The 26532-nt window shown below is 41.3% G+C and overlaps 1 protein-coding gene across 1 annotated transcript in view; it reads right to left on the bottom strand.

Moving 5' to 3' along the window:
* The window catches only part of KCNK2 (potassium two pore domain channel subfamily K member 2), a 150057-nt gene extending 123823 nt beyond the window's left edge, over positions 1 to 26234 (bottom strand). Inside the window, exons 1-2 of the mRNA XM_044291286.1 lie at positions 26118 to 26234; positions 7334 to 7390 (exon numbers count right to left, since the gene is read on the bottom strand). Coding sequence (XP_044147221.1) covers positions 7334 to 7390; positions 26118 to 26124 — 64 coding nt within the window. The 5' untranslated portion in view covers positions 26125 to 26234. The remainder of the gene's footprint in view (positions 1 to 7333; positions 7391 to 26117) is intronic.
* Between the last annotated feature and the right edge of the window lie 298 nt (positions 26235 to 26532).

Raw genomic sequence — 26532 nt, 5'->3', positions numbered from 1 at the left:
GACGTCCGTATGATTTTTACGGATCCACGGATGCATGGATCGGATCCGCAAAACACATACGAACGTCTGAATGGAGCCTTACAGGGGGGTGATCAATGACAGGGGGGTGATCACCTCATATACACTCCCTGATCACCCCCTGTCATTGATCACCCCCCTGTCATTGATCACCCCCCTGTAAGGCTCCATTCAGACATTCGTATGATTTTTACGGATCCACGGATACATGGATCGGTTCCGCAAAACACATACGGACGTCTGAATGGAGCCTGACAGGGGGGTGATCACCTCATATACACTCCCATGATCACCCCCCTGTAAGGCTCCATTCAGACATTTTTTTGGCCCAAGTTAGCGGAAATATTTTTTTTTTTTTGTTTTTTTTTTCTTACAAAGTCTCATATTCCACTAACTTGTGTCAAAAAATAAAATCTCACATGAACTCACCATACCCCTCACGGAATCCAAATGCGTAAAACTTTTTTAGACATTTATATTCCAGACTTCTTCTCACGCTTTAGGGCCCCTAAAATGCCAGGGCAGTATAAATACCCCACATGTGACCCCATTTCGGAAAGAAGACACCCCAAGGTATTCCGTGAGGGGCATATTGAGTCCATGAAAGATTGAAATTTTTGTCCCAAGTTAGCGGAAAGGGAGACTTTGTGAGAAAATACAAAAAAAATCTATTTCCGCTAACTTGTGCCAAAAAAAAAATATTCTATGAACTTGCCATGCTCCTCATTGAATACCTTGGGGTGTCTTCTTTCCAAAATGGGGTCACATGTGGGGTATTTATACTGACCTGGCATTTTAGGGGCCCGAAACCGTGAGAAGAAGTCTGGGATCCAAATGTCTAAAAACGCCCTCCTAAAAGGAATTTGGGCCGCTTTGCGCATCTAGGCTGCAAAAAAGTGTCACACATCTGGTATCGCCGTACCCAATTTTGGAAAGAAGACACCCCAAGGTATTCCGTGAGGGGCATGGCGAGTTCCTAGAATTATTTTTTTGTCACAAGTTAGCGGAAAATGATGATTATTATTTTTTTTTTCTTACAAAGTCTCATATTCCACTAGCTTGTGACAAAAAATAAAAAATTCTAGGAACTCGCCATGCCCCTCACGGAATACCCTGGGGTGTCTTTTTTCCAAAATGGGTTCACTTGTGGGGTAGTTATACTGCCCTGGCATTTTAAGGCCCATATGCGTGAGAAGTAGTTTGCAATCAAAATCTGTAAAAAATGACCGGTGAAATCCGAAAGGTGCTCTTTGGAATGTGTGCTCCTTTGCCCACCTAGGCTGCAAAAAAGTGTCACACATCTGGTATCGCCGTACTCAGGAGAAGTTGGGGAATGTGTTTTGGGGTGTCATTTTACATATACCCATGCTGGGTGAGAGAAATATCTTGGCAAAAGACAACATTTCCCATTTTTTTATACAAAGTTGGCATTTGACCAAGATATTTATCTCACCAAGCATGGGTATATGTAAAATGACACCCCAAAACACATTCCCCAACTTCTCCTGAGTACGGCGATACCAGATGTGTGACACTTTTTTGCAGCCTAGGTGGGCAAAGGGGCACATATTCCAAAGAGCACCTTTCTGATTTCACCGGTCAGTTTTTTACAGATTTTGATTGCAAACTACTTCTCACGCATATAGGCCCCTAAAATGCCAGGGCAGTATAACTACCCCACAGTGACCCCATTTTGGAAAGAAGACACCTCAGGGTATTCCGTGAGGGACATGGCGAGTTCCTAGAATTTTTAATTTTTTGTCACAAGTTAGTGGGATACGAGCCTTTGTAAGAAAAAAATAAAATAGAAAAATAAATCATCATTTTCCGCTAATTTGTGACAAAAAATAAAAAGTTCTATGAACTCACTATGCACATCAGTGAATACCTTAGGGTGTCTACTTTCCAAAATGGGGTCATTTGTGGGGTGTTTGTACTGTCTGGGCATTGTAGAACCTCAGGAAACATGACAGGTGCTCAGAAAGTCAGAGCTGTTTCAAAAAGCGGAAATTCACATTTTTGTACCATAGTTTGTAAACGCTATAACTTTTACCCAAACCATTTTTTTTACCCAAACTTTTTTTTTTTATCAAAGACATGTAGAACAATAAATTTTGCGAAAAATTTATATATGGATGTCGTTTTTTTTGCAAAATTTTACAACTGAAAGTGAAAAATGTCATTTTTTTGCAAAAAAATCATTAAATTTCGATTAATAACAAAAAAAGTAAAAATGTCAGCAGCGATGAAATGCCACCAAATGAAAGCTCTATTAGTGAGAAGAAAAGGAGGTAAAATTCATTTGGGTGGTAAGTTGCATGACCGAGCAATAAACTGTGAAAGTAGTGTAGTGCAGAAGTGTAAAAAGTGGCCTGGTCATTAAGGGGGTTTCAGCTAGGGAGGTTGAAGTGGTTAACCACCTCAGCCCCCCTAGCTTAAACCCCCTTAATGACCAGACCACTTTTTACACTTCTGCACTACATTACTTTCACCGTTTATTGCTCGGTCATGCAACTTACCACCCAAATGAATTTTACCTCCTTTTCTTCTTACTAATAGAGCTTTCATTTGGTGGTATTTCATTGCTGCTGACATTTAAACTTTTTTTGTTATTAATCGAAATTTAACAAAATTTTTGCAAAAAAAATGAAATTTTTCACTTTCAGTTGTATATAAATTTTTCTCTAAATTTATTGCTCTACATGTCTTTGATTTTAAAAAAAAGGTTTGGGTAAAAGTTATAGCGTTTACAAACTATGGTACAAAAATGTGAATTTACGCTTTTTGAAACAGCTCTGACTTTCTGAGCACCTGTCATGATTCCTGAGGTTCTACAATGCCCAGACAGTAGAAACACCCCACAAATGACCCCATTTTGGAAAGTAGACACCCTAAGGTATTCGCTGATGGGCATAGTGAGTTCATAGAACTTTTTATTTTTTGTCACAAGTTAGCGGAAAATTATGATTTTATTTTTTTTTTCCTTAAGAAGTCTCATATTCCACTAACTTGTGACAAAAAATTAAAACTTCCATGAACTCACTATGCCCATCACGAAATACCTTGGGGTGTCTTCTTTCCAAAATGGGGTCACTTGTAGGGTAGTTATACTGCCCTGGCATTTTAGGGCCCAAATGCGTGCAAAGTAGTTTGAAATCAAAATGTGTAAAAAATGGCCGGTGAAATCCTAAAGGTGCTCTTTGGAATGTGGGCCCCTTTGCCCACCTTGGCTGCAAAAAAGTGTCACACATGTGGTATCGCCGTACTCTGGAGAAGTTGGGCAATGTGTTTTGGGGGTGTCATTTTACATATACCCATGCTGGGTGAGATAAATATCTCGGTCAAATGCCAACTTTGTATAAAAAAAATGGGAAAAGTTGTCTTTTGCCGAGATATTTCTCTCACCCAGCATAGGTATATGTAAAATGACACCCCAAAACACATTGCCCGACTTCTCCTGAATACGGCAATACCACATGTGTGACACTTTTTTGCAGCCTAGGTGGGCAAACCTCAAGGTGTAGGATCCTCCAGAGGCTTGCAGTTGTACATAAACCTAGCCAGTGCTCACAAGCAGAAACGGTTGCAGAGGGCCCAGACATACATGAAGACTAATATTCAACCAGTCTTATTTACTGATGAGTGCCATGCAACCCTGGAATTTCCATATAGATGGAATAGTAGATGGTTGGTGGATGGCCACCATGTCCCAACAAGGCCACAACCTCAGCAAGGAGGTGGCGGAGTCACGTTTTGTGACGGAATTATGGTCAGAGAACTGGTAGGCCCCTTTAGGATCCCGGAAGGTGTGAAAATGACCTTGGAAAGTATATACAGTCTCTGACTGACCACTTTCTTCTATGGTAAAAAAAAAAAAAAAGAAGAACCGTGCCTTCCGAAGCAAATTCATCTTCATGAATGACAATGCACCATCTCTCTATTTCATTGGCTGCTATGGGCATAAAAGGAGAGAAACTCACTGTGTGGCCACCATCCTCCCCTGACCTCAACCTTATTGAGAACATTTGGAGTATCCTCAAGCAAAAGCTCTATGAGGGTGGGAGGCAGTTCACGTCAAAACAGCAGCTCTGGGAGGCTATTCTGACGTCCTGCAAAGCAATTCAAGCAGAAACTCTCCAAAAACTCACAAGTTTAATGGATGCAAAAATTGTGGAGGTGATATCAAAGAAGGGGCCCTGTGTGAACATGTAACTTGGCCTGTGAAGATGTGTTTGATTGAAATAGCCTTGGATTTCCGTAAATGTGACCTCTTAATGCTGCAAATTCAACAAATGACCATTTTCAGTTCTTTAGAACCTATAAAATGTTTGGAAACTCTGTTGTGCAGAATAATTTGGAACTGTGCATTTTGAGTTTTTTATTCGTGAAAAAAATACTGTTATCATTGGGAGGTTTGTTCTATAAAATTTGATTTGTACTGGTTGATGACAGAAAATTATACTGACTGTCATTTGCATCGACCATTTAGGAAAGTCAGAGAAAAATATAATTTGGATAAGAATTTGGAACGCAGTGTAGAAAATTTCTTTACCGCAGCCACCATGGGTCAGAGGCACAATGGACCAGGATGAGACCTCATTGACTTTTATCGGAGAGTTATCTAGACAAGCTCTGTGATCCTTGCAGAGGTCAGGAGGGAGTAGATAAGCTAGTGATATCCCCAATGTAAATGGTGGATCCTGTGTTATCTATAGATGATATCTGTCATTGTATTCCTGCCTGTGATGATAAGCAGATGAGTGCAGTGATGTGATCTGCACAGACCAAGAAGCGACGCCTGTTATTAAGTTTAGTGGCCAGTCTGAAAACTGCTGGATTTTATTTCTTATTGATCTGATATCAATACCATAATCCTAGAAAAATCCTTAAAGCAATGTACCTTGGGTAAATTATGCAAATCAGTTATCCCATAAAAAGAAACCGTCTCTGTAGTGCCACCTATAGGCGACTTCACTGTAAATCAATGTCATGAGACAGATTTGCTGTAGACGGCACTAGTAGAGCGCACGGATCGGATGTCAGGTGCTGCGTGAACTTTTCCTTCTTGAGAAAAGCTGTTTTTGCAGAATCCTACCGAATGTGTCAAATTCAGCTAATTAGTGTAGAACAGAGTCACACAGCGTGTCAGGTGATCGCTTTCATGGGGAATCTGTCGACAGAGATGCTCATCTGCACGCAGCACATGCTTCTCTGATAGAGCATGAGCTCGATGCCGCTATTTTAACCCCTTAACGACCCATGACCAATATATATCCAGGTACTAGATGCCCCACTATGACAGATATCCGTCAGGATGATCTCATGGGCACTGCCAGGGTTGCCAACCGTCCAGAAATTTCTGGACAGTCTGTTAAAAAAGGAAACTTTTTCTTCCTGTGTTCGTGATTTTTTTGAGGCTGGCGATACCCGACTAGAGTATTTTGGTGATAATTATCATTTTACAGCTCACAGTAAATGCTAGTACTTAATTATTATCAATATATTGAACTATAGACATGTTTTACTTATAATCTTTATGATTTATTTTGTTTTTCCAATTTGTCCGGCAAAAATGTTGTCTGTCCGTGATTTTGAGATAAGTTGTCCAGAAAAAAGAAAAATTCTGGTTGACAACCATGGGCACTGCTCAATGTCACCATGAGCTCGGCTGTATTACATGGCCGGGCCTAGCCTCAACTACTGGGATTGGAGATAACACTGCTCCTGGTAGTATAAACAATTACATGCTGCTGTCAATAGCGACCATGGCATCCAAGATATCTGACAGAGGAAGGGGGTTCTCTATCTAGCCACCAGCACAAAGAGTGCCAAAATGGAAAGAATACTATACATATTTGGTATCCATATTAATTTCACTGTACTGTAAACAGTGGGAAAAATGCAAAGAACAATGGGAAAAATGCAAAGAACAATGGGGAAAATGCAGGTGTTTTTTTTTGATCCCCTAACAAAAAATGTAATAACAGCTAAACCTATAAATTATATGTGTCTCAAATTTGTGCCATTCCGTTGAAAAATACAACTTGTCTTACAAAAAAAAAGCCCTCATAGAGGTATGGCAATGGAAAAATAAAAATGTTATGGCTCTTGGAATTCAACAATGAAAATAAATGTCAAACAAGCCTGGTCTCCCTGATGGTTAAGGGGTTAAGAGTCTTTTTCCACAGCAGATGCTCAGCCATAATGTTTTATGGAATCAGACCACTGGGACCATTATCGATTACGAGGAAGCGCTCAGCAAACTCAGTAATTTCCACCATTTTAATAGGAAGAAAGGAGGCTCGTACATGTAGCCTGCCCTGCCCAGTCAAACAGGCCAGTTAAACGGACATGCCATAAATGTCTGAGAGATGCAGGTTCCACCTCTGGGGCCTGCACCTATGTGAAGGATAAGGGACATGCTAATGAAGCATCTTTCGTCCACCAGGTCCATGTGAAGAATGTATGGGGAAGTGGCAATGCGTGTGTGTAGCTTTCTCCATTCACTACTATGGAAGTTACGGAAACAGCAGGGAACGAAGGTGTAGGGCATTTTTACGACCAATCCTATCATAAAACATTATGGTGGAAAAGCCCTGTTAATTGCTTTAAGGTGGTCATACATATTAGTCTAAAGTTGATTAAAACGGATGATTTCAACCAAAGTTCAATAGCCAAAGGCTATAGGGTTCCTGTTTATGGCCAATTTTTAAAACATAACCTTTAATAATATAATGTTAAAATATACACTCACCTAAAGAATTATTAGGAACACCTGTTCTATTTCTCATTAATGCGATTATCTAGACAACCAATCACATGGCAGTTGCTTCAATGCATGTAGGGTTGTGGTCCTGGTCAAGACAATCTCCTGAACTCCAAACTGAATGTCAGAATGGGAAAGAAAGGTGATTTAAGCAATTTTGAGCGTGGCATGGTTGTTGGTGCCAGACGGGCCGGTCTGAGTATTTCACAATCTGTTCAGTTACTAGGATTTTCACGCACAACCATTTCTAGGGTTTACAAAGAATGGTGTGAAAAGGGAAAAACATCCAGTATGCGGCAGTCCTGTGGGCGAAAATGCCTTGTTGATGCTAGAGGTCAGAGGAGAATGGGCCGACTGATTCAAGCTGATAGAAGAGCAACGTTGACTGAAATAACCACTCGTTACAACCGAGGTCTGCAGCAAAGCATTTGTGAAGCCACAACACGCACATCCTTGAGGCGGATGGGCTACAACAGCAGAAGACCCCACCGGGTACCACTCATCTCCACTACAAATAGGAAAAAGAGGCTACAATTTGCACAAGCTCACCAAAATTGGACTGTTGAAGACTGGAAAAATGTTGCCTGGTCTGATGAGTCTTGATTTCTGTTGAGACATTCAAATGGTAGAGTCCGAATTTGGCGTAAACAGAATGAGAACATGTATCCATCATGCCTTGTTACCACTGTGCAGGCTGGTGGTGGTGGTGTAATGGTGTGGGGGATGTTTTCTGGGCACACTTTAGGACCCTTAATGCCAATTGGCCATCGTTTAAATGCCACGGGCTACCTGAGAATTGTTTCTGACCATGTCCATCCCTTCATGACCACCATGTACCCATCCTCTGATGGCTACTTCCAGCAGGATAATGCACCATGTCACAAAGCTTGAATCATTTCAAATTGGTTTCTTGAACATGACAATGAGTTCACTGTACTAAAATGGCCCCCACAGTCACCAGATCTCAACCCAATAGAGCATGGATGTCAAACTCATGGCCCTCCAGATGTTGCAAAACTACAACTCCCATCATTCCCTGATAGCTGTAGTATGCCCAGGCATGATGGGAGTTGTAGTTTTGCAACAGCTGGAGGGCCACGAGTTTGACATCCCTGCAATAGAGCATCTTTGGGATGTGGTGGAACGGGAGCTTCGTGCCTGGATGTGCATCCCTTCAAATCTTCATCAACTGCAAGATGCTATCCTATCAATATGGGCCAACATTTCTAAAGAATGCTATCAGCACCTTGTTGAATCAATGCCACGTAGAATTAAGGCAGTTCTGAAGGCAAAAGGGGGTCCAACACCGTATTAGTATGGTGTTCCTAATAATTCTTTAAGTGAGTGTATATTGTAATGTTAAACTAGGCAATATATATTTTAACATTATATTATTAAAGGTTATGTTTTAAAAATTGGCCATAAACAGGAACCCTATAGCCTTTGGCTATTGAACTCTTTATATTAGAATTGTCCTGGACCCCCAGGGTCGTTTTTTGCTTAATTAACAACCAAAATAAACATTCGTTGGTTTAACAATGAAGGATTGTTTTAGCCAACCGATGACAGACTAAAAAGAAGAAGTCATTTGAAGTCATTTAACCCCTTAAGGACCAGGCTCATTTTCACCTTAAGGACCAGGCCATTTTTTGCAAATCTGACCAGTGTCACTTTAAGTGCTGATAACTTTAAAACACTTTGACTTATCCAGGCCATTCTGAGATTGTTTTTTCGTCACATATTGTACTTCATGACACTGGTAAAATAAAGTCAAAAAAATTAATTTTTTTGCATAATAAAATACCTAATTTACCAAAAATTTGGAAAAATTAGCAAATTTCAAAGTTTCAGTTTCTCTACTTCTGTAATACATAGTAATACCCCCAGAAATTGTGATGACTTTACATTCCCCATATGTCTACTTCATGTTTGAATTATTTTGGGAATGATATTTTATTTTTTGGGGATGTTACAAGGCTTAGAAGTTTAGAAGCAAATCTTTAAATTTTTCAGAAATTTACAAAAACCCAATTTTTAGGGACCACTACAGCTCTGAAGTCACTTTGCAAGGCTTACATAATAGAAACCACCCAAAAATGACCCCATTCTATAAACTACACCCCTCAAGGTATTCAAAACTGATTTTACAAACTCCGTTAACCCTTTAGGTGTTGCAAAAGAGTTATTGGAAAATGGGGATGAAATTTGAGAATTTAATTTTTTTGCTTAATTTTCCATTTTAACCCATTTTTTCCACTAACAAAGCAAGGGTTAACAGCCAAACAAGACTGTATCTTTATTGCCCTGACTCTGCTATTTACAGAAACACCCCATATGTGGCCGTAAACTACTGTACGGCCAAACAGCGGGGCGTAGAGTGAAAGGTGCGCCGTATGGTTTTTGGAAGCCAGATTTTGCTGGACAGTTTTTTTGACACCATGTCCCATTTGAAGCCCCCTGATGCACCCCTAGAGTAGAAACTCCATAAAAGTGACCCCATCTATGAAACTACACCCCTCAAGGTATTCAAAACTGATTTTACAAACTTTGTTAACCCTTTAGGTGTTGCACAAGATTTAATGGAAAATAGAGATACAATTTCAAAATTTCACTTTTTTGGCAGATTTTCCATTTTAATATTTTTTTTCCAGTTACAAAGCAAGGGTTAACAGCCAAACAAAACTCATTATTTATGGCCCTGATTCTGTAGTTTACAGAAACACCCCATATGTGGTCGTAAACTGCTGTACGGGCACACGGCAGGGCGCAGAAGGAAAGGAATGCCATACGGTTTTTGGAAGGCAGATTTTGCTGGACTGTTTTTTTGACACCATGTCCCATTTGAAGCCCCCCTGATGCACCCCTAGAGTAGAAACTCCAAAAAAGTGACCCCATTTTAGAAAGTACGGAATAGGGTGGCAGTATTGTTGGTTCTAGTTTAGGGTACATATGATTTTTGATTGCTCTATATTACACTTTTTGTGCAGCAAGGTAACAAGAAATAGCTTTTTTGGCACTTTTTTTTTGTTATTTATAACATTCATCTGACAGGTTAGATCATGTGGTATTTTATAGAGCAGGTTGTCACGGACGCGGCGATACCTAATATGTATACAATTTTTTTTATTTATGTAAGTTTTATACAATAACTTCATTTTTAAAACCAAAAAATTGTTTAGTGTCTCCATAGTCTAAGAGCCATAGTTTTTTCAGTTTTTGGGCGATTATCTTGAGTAGGGTCTAATTTTTTGTGGGATGAGATGACGGTTTGATTGGCACTATTTTGGGGTGCATATGACTTTTTGATCGCTTGCTATTACACTTTTTGTGATGTAAGATGGCAAAAAATTGCTTTTTTTACACTTTTTTTTTTTTTTTTTTGTTACGGTGGTCCCCTGAGGGGTTAGGTCATGTGATATTTGTATAGAGCCGGTCGATACGGACGCGGCGATACCTAATATGTACTTTATTTTTATTTATGTAAGTTTTACACAATGATTTTATTTTTGAAATAAAAAAAAATCATGTTTTAGTGTTTCCATAGTCTAAGAGCCATAGTTTTTTCAGTTTTTGGGCGATTATCTTGAGTAGGGTCTCATTTTTTGCGGGATGAGATGACGGTTTGATTGGTACTATTTTGGCGTACATGCGACTTTTTTGATCACTTTTATTACCTTTTTTGGGAAGTATGGTGGGCAAAATTTCAATTTTCTCATAGTTTTTATTTTTTTATTTTTATGGCGTTCACCGTGCGGGGAAAGTAACATGACCGTTTTATAGATCAGGTCGTTACGGACGTGGCGATACCTAATATGTGTAGTGTATTTTATTTTTTAAATTTTTATTCAGTGATAAATGTTTTTTTTTTTTATCTTAACTTTTTTCACTTTTTAAAAAAAAATTGACCCAGACCCACTTGGTTCTTGAAGATCCAGTGGGTCTGATGTCTGTATAATACAGTACAGAACCTATATAGGGTTCTGTACTGTATTTTACTTACACTGAACAGATCTATGCTTTTAGCATAGATCTGTTCAGCACCATGGACAGCAGGACGCCTGAGCAGGCGTCATGTTGCCATGGGAACCTTCCACGTCTGCCACAACTTCGCAGACGGGGAAGGGTGAGGACGGGGCTTCGGGGGGGCTGCCTGGGGGCTCTCTCCCTCTCCATCGGGGGGCTGCAAAGGCACAGCAGCGCCCCGATCGGAGAGGGAGGGAGCTCCCTGCGCTGTTAACCTTTTCCATACAGCGGTCCGTACGGACCGCTGTATGGAAAGGGTTAAACGGCTGACATCGCATCAACGATGTCAGCCGTTTATACCAGGGTGCCAGCAATGTGCTGGCACCCTGGTATACCCACTAGAAACCAACGATTATTCAAGGGGAGGCGGGCGGGGGATCGCGATCCCGCCTGCCGCACCGCCCGCCTCCCGCAACGCCCCCACCGCCTGCGACACCCCCCCCCCTGCACCACCCGCCGCCATCAAATCGTGCAGGGGTGCAGGGGGAAGGTGAAATCTTGATTTTAGGCACTCTTAAGTTTCTGATCCCCGCTGTCAGGGACCGAATTGACCTGCGGTTTGCTGCGATCGCCGACACGGGGGGGGTCACATGACCCCCCCCCTGGCGTTGTGACAGGATGCCGGCTGAATGATTTCAGCCAGGATCCTGTTCAGATTAACCCCTGGGGCGCCGGAATGCCGATTTAAAGATAGGACGTATCGGTACGTCCTTGGTCCTTAAGGACTCGGGAAATAGGGCGTACCGGTACGTCCTATGTCCTTAAGGGGTTAAAGAGAAGTCGGCCGTTTTTAATATTTTCATCCAATAGAGATGAAACATCTTTCATTCAAAGAAAGATCGTTCGTGAAAGATGATTGTTTGTTCAACTGCTGTTCAACCAATAAGTAACTTCTATCTAATGTGTATGGCCACCTTTACCGGACCGCATGGCCTTATAATGATTTATAATGCTGTGTGTCTCTGCCCGACCTAAACTGTAATGATTTGTACTTATGGCATCATGTTGGCTTCAACATTATTACACCTCTTCTCCTGCTGCTGTATCCTGTGGTGGGCTACACTTTTCCATTAACCCCAGACCTGACGACCAGCATGGTGGAGGAGTAGGCATACTTATTTCTCCACACTGCACGTTTCAGGTCATTCCCCCAGTACCCTCTCTCACATTCTCCTCTTTTGAGGTCCACATCATTTGACTCCTCCACCCATTCTCCCTTCAAGTTGCTGTTGTCTATCGTCTCCCATGCTCACCCCACCAGTACCTGGATCACTTTGCTGCTTGACTTCCTAATTTTCTCTCCTCCGAGTTACCAACTCTTATTATGGGGGATTTTAACATCCCCATTGATGATCCATCCTCCTTATTGGCCTCTCACTTTTCTTCTATAACCTCCTCTCTAGGCCTCTCACAACTTACTTCCTCTGCCACACACAAAGATAGCAATATACTTGATCTAGTATTCTTCTGACTCTGTTCTGTCTCTGACTTTATTAACTCATCCTTCCCACTTTCTGAACTCAATCTTATTTCCTTTACTATAAAGTTTGCTCGCTCTCCTCATGACATTTGTACCTTTCACACATACAGAAACGTACACGCTAACAACTCCCAGCAACTTATTAACACCCTAAAGTTATCACTGGCCCCAATCTTTTCGCTTTCTTGTTCAGATCTGGTTGCCTATCATTACAAACATACCGTCAAAACCACCCTGGATGAAGCAGCTCCTATTATACTCTGACCTTCCTAACACAGACCGCGGAAACCCTGATACACACCTGAAACACCTTCTCTTCAGCATGCTCTAGGTGTGCCGAATGTTTATGGAGAAAATGTTTCTGGCAGGAAATAATCTCCCAGTCACCAACCAGCTTCGATCCCCCTCTCTCCCACACCTCCTCTTGTTCTCTCTCCTCATTTGACCTAAAACAGAAGTCTCCAGGCTCTTCTCTTCCTCTCGATTGACTATCTGCAGCAGTGATCTGATTCCCTCACATATCCCGGCTGTCATCAGTCACCAAACTACAATATCTGACCTCTCTCTCTCAACATCTTTGCGTCTTCTTTTAAACATTATGTTATAACACCACTACTCAAAAAAAAATCATCTCTTGACCCCACCTGTGCTGCTCACTACTAATCTGTCTGTAATCTCCCCTTCATCTAAAAAACTCTGGTCTACTCTCACATAAAAAGTTAACTTTTTGCAAACACTCTTCTCAACCATCTGAAATCTGGCTTTTGCCTTCTACACTCTACAGAAAAAGCCCTTACCAAAGTGTCTGATCTCCCAAAAGTGAAATAGAATGGGAACTACTTTCTACTGATGCTTCTGGATCTCTCTGCAGCATTTCACACTGTAGACCACAAACTCTTCCTTAGTATGCTCCACTCTATTGGTATTAAGGACACTGCTTTCTCCTGGCTTTCTTCCTATCTATCTGGTCAGTACTTCAGTGTATCATTTGCAATCTCTACTTCTCTTTATCCTCTTGATGTTGGGGTTACTCAGGGTTCAGTTTTTATCAGACTATCAGCAGATTTGGTTTCAAGTCCCATCCCTATTTTGATGACACCCAACTATATACTTCATCCCATGACATCACCCCAGCAGTACTAAAACACCAATGATTGTCTGGCAGCTGATTTTAACATCATGTCCTCTCTTCTTCTGAAACTGAATTTCTCAAAAACTGAACTTGTTTTTTCTCTATAGCCTACCTAAACCTGATATTTGAAATTCAGTCCGTGGTACTTTCATAACTCCTGGGCAGCATGCCTGCTGTCTTGGGGTTATGTTTCACTCAGATCTTTCTTTTGCTTCGCATAATCAATCACTTGCATACTCTTGTTGTTTGCACCTCAAGAATATCTCCAGAGTCTGCCCTTTTCTCTTGGTGAAAACAGCCAAAACTCTTTGATTCATTCTTGTCTACTTTAGCTCATTACTGATCAGTCTTCCCCTCACTGAGCTCTGCCCCCTTTAGTTTGTCCTAAATACAGGAGCCAGGCTGAACTTTCAGTCCAGCCATTACACTAATGCCTCTAGCCTGTGGCAGGAACATCACTGGGTTGTCCATCCACTACAGGATACAGTTCAAACTTCCCACCCTCACCCACAAATCTCTCCACAGTGCTGTACCCCCCTACATCTCCTCACTGATTTCAGTCTACCACCCTACCCATGCTCTCCGTTCTGCCAATAATCTAAAATTAAAATCCTCCATAATTCGAACCTTTCACTTCCATCTTCAAGACTTCTTTCGAGCTGCACTAGTTCTCTCGAATGTACTGCCCTGGACAATCAGGTTAATTCTCAACATCCTTAGCTAAAAGCATGCCTTACCAACATATATTTTTACACAGGCTTATTACATTCCCTGATCTAGTTTTTCCCTTCCCTCCCCCGACGCTTATTCTTCAGAACCGAATGCCATCATCCAACATTAATCCCTACACTCAATGTATTAGGTCATACAGCTCCATCTGCACTGCTCTATCTAGTACAAAGGTGGCCAAACCACTTTATAAAACAACTTTACCTTTTATGTCACCCCTTTTTCCTCTTAGAGTGTAAGCTCTTGTGAGCAGGGACCTCACTCCTAGTGCTTCCTTTGTATATTAGCCTTTAATCCTGTGATGTCTATTTTGTCTTGTACATGCACCCTCTGAAGTGCGGAAGAATATGGTGGTGCTATAGAAATAAAGATCATTATATTATTATTTTTATGCTACAGCATTATGAAGGGCTGCATAACTATCTCATACACCTCATTAATCAGACTCTGGTTGCAGTCATTGAATGGGAACCTTTACTGTTTACACTTAACCCCTTAAGGACTCAGCGCTATTTCACCTTAAGGACTTGGCCATTTTTTGCAAATCTGACCAGTGTCACTTTTAAGTGCTGATAACTTTAAAACGCTTTGACTTATCCAGGCCATTCTGAGACAGTTTTTTCGTCACATATTGTACTTCATTAAACTGGTAAAATGAAGTAAAAAATAATAATTTTTATTTATAAAAAAAATACCAAATTGACCAAATTTTTTAAAAAAATGCAAATTTCCAAGTTTCAATTTCTCTACTTTTATAATACATAGTAATACCTCCAAAAATAGTTATTACTTTACATTCCCCATATGTCTACTTCATGTTTGGATCATTTTGGGAATGATATTTTATTTTTTGGGGATGTTACAAGGCTTAGAATGACCCATTCTATAAACTACACCCCTCAAGGTATTCAAAACTGATTTTACAAACTTTGTTAACCCTTTAGGTGTTCCACAAGAATTAATGGAAAATAGAGATACAATTTCAAAATTTCACATTTTTGGCAGATTTTCCATTTTAATAATTTTTTTCCAGTTACAAAGCAAGGGTTAACAGCCAAACCAAACTCAATATTTATGGCCCTGATTCTGTAGTTTACAGAAACACCCCATATGTGGTCGTAAACTACTGTACGGGCACACGGCAGGGCGCAGAAGGAAAGGAATGCCATACGGTTTTTGGAAGGCAGGTTTTGCTGGACTGGTTTATTTACACCATGTCCCATTTGAAGCCCCCCTGATGCACCCCTAGAGTAGAAATTCCATAAAAGTGACCCCGTCTAAGAAACTAAACCCCTCAAGGTATTCAAAACTGATTTTACAAATGTCGTTAACCCTTTAGGTGTTCCACAAGAATTAATGGAAAAAAGAGATATAATTTAAAGATTTCAAATTTTTGGCAGATTTTCCATTTTAATAATTTTTTTTCAGTTACAAAGCAAGGGTTAACAGCCAAACCAAACTCAATATTTATGGCCCTGATTCTGTAGTTTACAGAAACACCCCATTTGTGGTCGTAAACCACTGTACGGGTACACGGCAGGGCGCAGAAGGAAAGGAATGCCATATGGTTTTTGGAAGGCAGGTTTTGCTGGACTGTTTTTATATGTCTCATTTGAAGCCCCCCTGATGCACCCCTAGAGTAGAAACTCCAAAAAAGTGACCCCATTTTACAAACTACGGGATGGGTGGCAGTATTGCTGGTACTAGTTTAGGGTACATATGATTTTTGGTTGCTCTATATCAGTGTTTCCCAACCAGTGTGCCTCCAGCTGTTGCAAAACTACAACTCCCAGCATGCCTGGACAGCCTTTGGCTGTGCGGGCATGCTGGGAGTTGTAGTTTTGCAACAGCTGGAGGCACACTGGTTGGGAAACACTGCTCTATATTACACTTTTTGTGAGGCAAGGTAACAAGAAATAGCTGTTTTGGCACCGTTTTTATTTTTTTGTTATTTACATTCATCTGACAGGTTAGATTATGCGATATTGTTATAGAGCAGGTTGTCACAGACGCTGCGATACCTAATATGTATACTTTTGTTTTTATTTAAGTAAGTTTTACACAATTATTTCATTTTTGAAATAAAAAAAAATCATGTTTTTGTGTCTCCATATTCTGAGAGCCATAGTTTTTTCAGTTTTTGGGCGATTATTTTAGGTAGGGTCTCATTTTTAGTGGGATGAGATGACTGTTTGATTGGCACTATTTTGGAGTGCATGTGACTTTTTGATCGCTTGCTATTACACTTTTTGTGATGTAAGGTGACAAAAATTGTTTATTTAGCACAGTTTTTATTTTTTACGGTGTTCATCTCATGTGATATTTTTATAGAGCCGGTCGATACGGACGCGGCGATACCTAATATGTATACTTTTTTTTATTTATGTAAGTTTTACACAATAACAGCTTTTTTAAAACAAAAAAAAATGATGTTTTAGTGCCAATAGAGCCAATAGATTGGTACTATTTTGGTGGGCAAATGCCTTTTTGATCGCTTGCTGTTGTACTTTTAGTGATGTAAAGTGACAAAAAAATGGTTTATTTAGCACAGTTTTTATTTTTTACGGTGTTCATCTCAGGGGTTAGGTCATGTGATATGTTTATAGAGCCGGTCGATACGGACACTGCGATACCTAATATGTATACTTTTTTTCCCCCCTATTTTTTACCAATTTTTTTTAACTTTATTTGGGGAAAATTACGTTTTTGTTTATTTTTACTTGAAACTTTTAATTTTTGGGGGGGGAAAACTTTCTTTTTTCAACTTTTTTTTTCACTTTATTTTTTGTCCCACTTTGGGACTTGAACTTTTGGGGGTCTAATCCCCTTTACAATGCATTCCAATACTTCTGTATTGGAATGCATTGGCTGTATGAGTAATACTGTGTGTATTACTCATACAGCTTCCGGCCTGTGAGATCCAGGGGGCTGGATCTCACAGGCACGTCACAGGAAGGCAGCGGCGATGCCTCAGGAAGGCATTGCGCTGCCTTCCATGCCATCGGGTCTCCCCTACAGCCGCATGGGGACCCGATGGCACCGCCGCCCGCCGGATAAGGTAAAACCGCAAACCGCAGGTCTGAATTGACCTGTGGTTTGCGGCGATCGCCGATGCGGGGGAATCATTCAGCGGACATCCTGTTGCGATTAACCCCCGCCGCAATGCCGTTTTAAAGTTAGGACTCTGCAAACATGGCGTACCGGTACGTCCTAAGTGCCTAAGGGGTTAAAGGATGAAAATCTGTTTTAGGCTGTGTTCACACTAGGTCAGTTATTTCCATTAGTTATTGTGAGCCAAAACCAGTAGTGAAGTCTACTTAGAGATAAAGTATAATGGAAAGATCTGCTCCTGTTCTGTGGTTTTGGCTCCTAATAACTGATGGAAATAACTGACCAAATAACTGAAATGTGAACTCGGCAACCCCTTCAAATTACCAAATGAATACTCAATATTTTTCTCTCTGTCTTCTAGCACTGCGCTCCGGTCCTCCCGCTGCTGAAATCATCTTGGCTGTAGCGGTGGCATTCCGTGCACAGGTCACCCCTGCATTCAACCTCTGGCCTCAACCGTGCACAGGACATCTCTGCTGAGCCACATGAACCACCAATGCTAAAAATGGTCTGCACTGCCGGTGTCACCAACTTTACAACATCATAGTCAAGTCAGTTGACATTGGAAGCATGCAGAAAAGAACATGGCACATCCTTTAACCCTTCATCATGCTTGCCAACTTTTAGAAATTGGCATCTGGGAGATCCAAGAGTGCAGTGCGTGACAATTTTTATTTTGTGGATTGACAAGTAGAGATGTCCCGAACTATTTGCCGGCGAACATAGCTTGTTCGCGTTCGCCGCGGCGGGCGAACGTATGCGATGTTTGGTCCGCCCCTATACATCATCATTGAGCAAACTTTGATCCTGTACCTCACAGTCAGCAGACACATTCCAGCCAATCAGCAGCAGACCCTCCCTCCCAGACCCTCCCACCTCCTATCAAAAAGAAAGGACAGCATCCATCTTAGATTCATTCTGAAGCTGCAGTGTCACAAATTTGACTAAGTTGTAATCGCAATGCGATTAATACAGGTTATATTAATCGCATTGCGAATTCAACTTAGAGCTGGGTTCCTAATGGTTGCAGTGGCTTTGCTATGGCTGGTGTCACCTGGTGAGGTAGAAAATGGTGTCACCCCTGCCCCCCCCCCCCCCCCCGAAGCCATAATAAAGAGATAAAGAGAAAAAAAAAGAAGCCACTAAGTCGGCTCCAATCAGATATCTGCCTGGACCCCGAGTCTTGGTCTATGTGCAGATATCTGATTGGAGCTGACTTCTTATTTTCTCTTTTGCACATAAACGTTTAAACTATATTCCTTAGTAAAAATGACCAGTCCACAACATGTGGGTCTATTTTTATGAGGGCCCCCCTGAGCAAAGATTAGTAAATGTGGCCGGGTGGCCTCAGCCCACAGTTCAACCCAACCCCTTATGTCTCCTGGCCTGGGGCCGTCTCTATAATAATCCACCAGTAATTTATGAATGGGGTTAGGGTATTAACTTATTATTATTGGGGTATTATTAAAATAATTTGGTCTATAAAGTCAGAGGCGCTCTACTCACCTCCTCCTCCCGACACCAGAGACTCCTGCAGGGCAGCTGCCGCGGCGCCCCACCGCTCACCAGGCTGCAGTGAGTCACACCCCGTCCCCCTTTACCACGTGACGGTGCGATGTGCTTGCTTGCAAAGTTTAGAAGTTGAACTTGTGAGTGAGAACTCCTGCGCCGGCGGCCGGTGCGGCCCGCACCCACCGCACCCCCCTCACAACGCCACTGAATGGTTGTATTGCTAGAATATAACGAAGATTGAGAATATAGTGCTATGTTCGTTATATTCGTCAATTCTAGCAATACAACCATTAGGAACTTAGCTCTAAATTGAATTTGCAATGTGATTAATGCAGGTTATATTAATCGCATTGCGAATTCAACTTACCACACTTTGCCATGGACCCCCCTCCGGCATGCCACAGTCCAGGTGTTAGTCCCCTTGAAACAACTTTTCCATCACTATTGTGGCCAGAAAGAGTCCCTGTGGGTTTTAAAATTCGCCTGCCTATTGAAGTCTATGGCGGTTCACCCGGTTCGCCAGTTCGCGAAGATTTGCGGAAGTTCGCGTTCGCCGTTCGTGAACGGAAAATTTTATGTTCGCGACATCTCTATTGACAAGCCCTTTTTTGCAGACCACAAGGTTGTTTTCCAGGAGGTAGCAGGAGGCTTCTATGGTGCTTGGGGGATCTCCTTTTTTTCCACGAGCGTCTTGGACATTTCGAGAGACTTGGCAAGTGTCCCTTCGTACACATCTTTTAGTCATTCATATATCACAGAGGCACCTTAACATTCCGACCAAAAACATCTATCACCTGTCCACTGCATAAGTGATAAATGCTCTAGTTTTTAAAATGGGGGGAGAATGGTTCCCTATACCCCGAGCTGCACAACCGCGGCAAGAATCCGCAGTGGTCGAGCATGCTGCTGCTGCTCCACTGCAAATCTGTGGGTGTGACGGAAACAGTGGTCAGTGGAGAGGTGATGAATGTTTTTGTCCCTTTAAGTCCATTTTCCTCCATTGCCATTTACATTTTCTGAGGGCCACCATCTGTTGCTGGGTAAATCCCTCTGCTAACTGCAGAACTATGAAGTCTAACAGCTGCAGAGGTGTTTATAGATGTAGATCCCGACTTCCAGTTATAAGATGACAGATATTCTTATTACGAGTCAGGGAATGGCAGTATAAGTGTATGTGGTGACACCATGCTGATTCATGGACATTGCATAATGGTGGTGGGTCAAGACCCCAGCAGCTCCATGCTGACTGAGATGTCTTGGTTTACAGTAAGAGGTGGAGTTTTCCTACCACTGCCACCGGCTCTGATATTTCCCTATTACCCGCACAACATGAATTCCCTTGTGTTTGAACTCAGGACTGTAGTCATTGTAAAATTCTATTAAGGAAGGGGAAATTCACTACTTAATGTAATAAGCATCACCATGACAGTGAGCGGTCTCCAGCTAACCCATGCTGTGACCCAGGCATGACTCTCCTTGAGGTCCTTGTTAAGCAGTGGCACATGACGCTTGGCACAGAAAGCTTCAGCTTCGTCAGAGGAGAGACAGTAAAGCAAAAAAACCTTAAATGTTTAATTGATTGAACAAGGGGTATTCCAAGGGTAATGCGATACTGGTAGCACTTCAAGAATAAAGGGCCATTAATGTGTATTTACAGTCAGAATTTATATTTAATCCTTCGTATTTATCAAGAAAACTGTCCCCATGTACAAAAATATAACTACTATAATACTGCTCCATATGTACAAGGATATAACTACTATAATACTGCTCCATATGTACAAGAATATAACTACTATAATACTGCTCCATATGTACAAGCAAATAACTACTATAATACTGCTCGTATGTACAAGAATATATACTATAATACTGCCTCCTACATACAAGGATATAACTACTATAATACTGGCTATGTACAAGAATATAACTACTATAATACTGCCTCCTACGTACATGAATGTAACTACTATAATACTGTTCCTATATACAAGAATGTAACTACTATAACACTGCTCCTATGTACAACAATATAACTACTATAATACTGCTCCTATGTACAAGAATAGAAGTACTATAATACTGCCTCCTATGTACAAGAATATAACTACTATAATACTGCTCCATATGTACAAGAATATAACTACTATAATACTGCTCCATATGTACAAGAATATAACTACTATAATACTGCTCCATATGTACAAGTATATAACTACTATAATACTGCTCGTATGTACAAGAATATATACTATAATACTGCCTCCTACATACAAGGATATAACTACTATAATACTGGCTATGTACAAGAATATAACTACTATAATACTGCCTCCTACGTACATGAATGTAACTACTATAATACTGTTCCTATATACAAGAATATAACTACTATAACACTGCCTTCTATTTACAAGAATATAACTACTATAATACTGCTCCTATGTACAAGAATAGAAGTACTATAATACTGCCTCCTATGTACAAGAATATAACTCCTATAATACTGCTCCTATGTACAAGAATATAACTGCTATAATACTGCTCCTATGTATAAGAATATAACTACTATAATACTGCCTCCAATGTACAAGAATATAACTACTATAATACTGTCTCCTATGTACAAGAATATAACTACTATAATACTGCCTCCTATGTACAAGAATATAACTACTATAATACTGCTCCTATGTACAAGAATATAACTACTATAATACTGCCCCCTATGTACAAGAATATAACTACTATAATGCTGCTCCTATGTACAAGAATATAACTACTATAATGCTGCTCCTATGTACAAGAATATAACTATTATAATACTGCTCCTATGTACAAGACTATAAGTACTATAATACTGCTCCTATGTACAAGAATATAACTACTATAATACTGCCTCCTATGTACAAGAATATAACTACTATAATACTGCTCCTATGTACAAGAATATAACTACTATAATACTGCTCCTATGTACAAGAATATAACTACTATAATACTGCTCCTATGTACAAGAATATAACTACTATAATACTGCTCCTATGTACAAGAATATAACTACTATAATACTGCTCCTATGTACAAGAATATAACTACTATAATACTGCTCCTATGTACAAGAATATAACTACTATAATACTGCTCCTATGTACAAGAATATAACTACTATAATACTGCTCCTATGTACAAGAATATAACTACTATAATACTGCTCCTATGTACAAGAATATAACTACTATAATACTGCTCCTATGTACAAGAATATAACTACTATAATACTGCTCCTATGTACAAGTATATAACTACTATAATACTTCTCCTATGTACAAGAATATAACTACTATAATACTGCTCCTATGTACAAGAATATAGGTAATATTTTACTGCCCTCTATAGGCAGACATGGTAAATATGCTGTGCTATGCAGTCATACATTTTCTCATACTATACTGCTACATATCACAACAAATTTTTCTGTTCTGGACTCTAGGAAAACGCGATGGCGGTAACTGGTTGTGATATTGACTTCTCGTCAGTTTTTCTCAGTACCAGATACAAGTAATAGGAGGTAAATGGAAATGTTAACAACTTTTCAAATGAGAACATGAGAAGAATTTAGAAGATGGACTCTTAGGCCCCTTTCACACGAGCGAGTTTTCCACGCGGGTGCAATCCGTGACGTGAACGCATTGCACCCGCACTGAATCCTGACCCATTCATTTCAATGGCTCTGTGTACATGAGCGTTGTTTTTCACGCATCACTTCTGTGGAAAAAACTGAACAACTAAACGCAATCGCAGACAAAACTGACTGAACTTGCTTGCAAAATAGTGTGAGTTTCACTGAACGCACCCTGAACGCATCCGGCCCCAATCTGCAACGCCCGTGTGAAACCAGCCTTAGGCCCCTTTCACACGAGCGTGATTTCCGCGCGGGTGCAATGCGTGACGTGAACGCATAGCACCCGCACTGAATCCTGACCCATTCATTTCAATGGGGCTGTGTACATGAGCGTTGTTTTTCACGCATCAGTTCTGCGTTGCGTGAAAATCGCAGCATGTTCTATATTCTGCGTTTTTCATGCAGCCCTGGCTCCATAGAAGTGAATGGGGCTGCGTGAAAAACGCATTGCATCCGCAAGCAAGTGCCGGTGCGATGCGTTTTTCACTGATGGTTGCTAAGAGATGTTGTTTGTAAACCTTCCGTTTTTTTATCACGCGCGTGAAAAACGCATCAAAACGCATTGCACCCACGCGGAAAAAACTGAACAACTGAACACAATCGCAGACAAAACTGACTGAACTTGCTTGCAAAATGGTGTGGGTTTCACTGAACGCATCCTGAACGCATCCGGACCTATTCCGTCACGCTCGTGTCCTTAGGCCTCTTTCACACGAGTGTGACGGATTGGCTCCGGCAGGGGCGGATTGGCCATAGACCATACAGGGAAATTTCCCAGTGGACGGATGCCCAAGGGGCCACCTGAGCCCTCACAGCCGGCCAGTGGAATTTTTGAGGATGTATTTTGGGCTGATGGGGGCAATATTTTGTGATGGACTGTGGTATTTGACTCTATATGTGCCATAATATGGTACTGCTGGCCCCCCTTCTATCAATTTGGACCCGACTACAAAACAGGGCCACTTTTAGTATTTTCTCCAGGGCCAGTTAAGTTCCCAGTCCGCCCCTGGGCTCCGGATGCGTTCAGTGAAACTCACACTATTTTGCAAGCAAGTTCAGTCAGTTTTGTCTGCGATTGCGTTCAGTTGTTCATTTTTTTCCGCACGGGTGCAATGCGTTTTGATACGTTTTTCACGTGCGTGATAAAAAACTGAAGACATCTGAACATCTCCTAGCAACCATGAGTGAAAAACGCATTGCATCCGCACTTGCTTCCGGATGCAATGCGTTTTTCACTGAAGCCCCATTCACTTCTATGGGGCCAGGGCTGCGTGAAAAACGCAGAATATAGAACATGCTGCGTTTTTCACGCAACGCAGAACTGATGCGTGAAAAAACTGCTCATGTACACAGGCACATTGAAATGAATGGGTCAGGATTCAGTTTGGGTGCAATGCGTTCACGTGTGGGGCGGTACGATATATGCATGCATTACGCACTGAAAAGTAAGTACGCTATTCATACTAAGGCAGGGGCTCCGCAGTGTCACATGGTGGTTGTGGTAAAACCGTGACCATCACATCACCTCAGTGTTTCTCTAAGGGGAACTTGCAGATTACGTGCAGAAAAACCACCGCGTAATACAGCACCAGCAAAGTGCTTTTTCTTCTGTGCGGAAATTGACTTTCCGTGTGGCTTTTAATATCTGCAGCGCGTCAATTGTTTGTGCGTTTTCACACCTTCTGTAGAGGGGTTTTCTTCATAGACTTCCATGGGGTTGTTAACATAAACAGAAAATCCACAATAAAAACAGAAATTGCACAAAAAACACTGTGATAAAGAGTGCGGATTTATGTGTTTTTGTGCAGTTTTGGTGTGGATTTCAAGTGGATTGTTTACATACAAATTTGCACCGTGTGCAGGTTCTCTGAAGGGGAGGAAGCTGGAGGGAAACCAATAGTATTTGGATCATTTCAGAAAGTCACCCTAGTTGTCCGCTGTGCATTTGTTTGGGCGCAGATTTCAGCATTTTCTGTATGATAGTGGGTGAGATGCTACAGGCGGCAGTTTCTCAGCTCGCTGTCGCCCATATCATTGCCATGTGGCACCTGCTGATACTTTCAGAATTTCTTTGCATTGTTGTGTCACCAGGTTTGGGAAAGCGGTCACCAAGCAATAAAGGCAAGTGTCAGTTCTGACATCCTCCCCGGAGTCACATAGGATTCCTCGGAAGGGTCCATTCTACAAAAACACACTGGTATGTTCAATGGGCTTAGTAAATTGGCCTTTTAGCTAATGCAGGTCAGTAAACTGGAAATATGAGAGCTTGATAGATAGATAGATAGATAGATAGCATAATATATCAAATACAATGGATGGATGGACAAATGGATAGATATTTAGATAGATAGAAGAGATAAATAGATAGAAGAGATAGATAGATAGATGATAAATGGATAGATAGATAATATATCAAATACAATGGATGGATGGACAAATAGATAAGATAGATAGATAGATAGATAGATAGATAGATAGATAGATAGATAGATAGATAGATATGAGATAGATAGATAATATATCAAATAAAATGGATAGATATTTAGAATGATAGATAGGAGAGAGACTAAATATGCATAGATAACAGGTTGTTATTAGAGAGGGATGGATAGATAGATAGATAGATAGATAGATAGATGATAAATGGATAGATAGATAATATATCAAATACAATGGATGGATGGACCAATAGATAGATAGATATGAGATGATAGATAGATAGATAGATAGATAGATAGATAGATATGAGATTGATGATTGATGATTGATGATTGATGATAGATGGATAGATAGATAGATATGAGATAGATGATAAATGGATAGATAGAAGAGATAGATAGATAGATATGAGATTGATGATTGATGATGGATGATGGATGATGGATGATAGATGGATAGATAGATAGATAGATAGATGGTCAGTTCCATACTGTAGACCTGTAGTAACAGCCCTGGTGGAGTTTGCAGTCACATTTCTGGACACTCTCAGCCCCTGCTCCTCAGTAATGAAGCCTGTGCTAATGAGGAGCTGGGGCTGTGAGTGTCCAGAAGCTTCATTACTGAGCATCCAGGACACCAGGAGACCTCCTTGTAGGAGGTCTCCTGTGTGATCCTGACTCCACATCATCATGCATTGCTACAAACCCTCAGCTCTGCATTATGCAAGGAGCAGACATCAGCTGCCTCTCCTTGTTCTTCTAAAACCTGAATCCTTCAGCAAGGACCCCAGATGCTCATTATGCCCAAACCCCCTCACACAATGCACACCCCGCACCCTCTCCTCCCTGGTGGAGCAGTTCTCCTCTGCCTACACCTTCTGCAAGATCAGAAGTCAAAATCCTTCACAATCCGAAGCCAAAGGGAGGAAGCTACAAGAAGTGGTGCAAAATGCAGGAGTTCAATCATTAAATGGAAACATTGTTGCACCCATAGATCCAAAATGTATAAGCGAGGTGACAGTGGAGAGGCATGAAGGGGTTAAGTCCAGTTCAGCTGTAAAACAGAAACATTGTTGCACTGGTTTCCATTCTGATACAATGCCCCCAGTATATAACAACCTGCAGCACTCCAGATGACATAGCGCCACAAAGCAAGCTTCCTGATACTTGTAGTTCTCCAGTACATCCCACCCTGCACATCCATCCGTCTAGAAAGCACTTACTTTTCATTTCCAGGCTCTCTGCAGGTTCCTCTCTGGGAAGCAAGGCATTGTCTGACTGTGTGGTGCTGCTGGAGACTGGAGAAGCCTGGAGGTAGAGTCCTCAGAGTGCCAGAGCTGAGCAGAGGCAGGAGCAGCGACTGTGGAGAGTCAGGGCATGTCTGTGGTGATGATGATGATGATGATGGGGAGGGAGGAGGGTTTGAGCAGGATCCAAGGGGTTTAGCTGGAAATGCAAGAACTGGAGAAAAGGCTGCTGTGAATGAAACTACCCAGAGCAAGCTGTGCACACAGCAAAGAGCAGGCAGGTGCTGGGAGACAGAGGCATGCCATGTGCAGAGCACCTGCCTGCTGAGCGCTGCCTCCTCTGACTGCTCCCCTGGAAGGTGCAGAGTCTCACCCCCTTAGGAATGTAGGA

The sequence above is a fragment of the Bufo gargarizans genome, chromosome 4 (assembly GCF_014858855.1).
Source record: "Bufo gargarizans isolate SCDJY-AF-19 chromosome 4, ASM1485885v1, whole genome shotgun sequence".
In the NCBI taxonomy this organism is placed as follows: domain Eukaryota; kingdom Metazoa; phylum Chordata; class Amphibia; order Anura; family Bufonidae; genus Bufo; species Bufo gargarizans.
The sequence above is the reverse complement of the archived record's forward strand: the minus strand, read 5'-3'. Positions and strand labels throughout refer to the sequence as shown.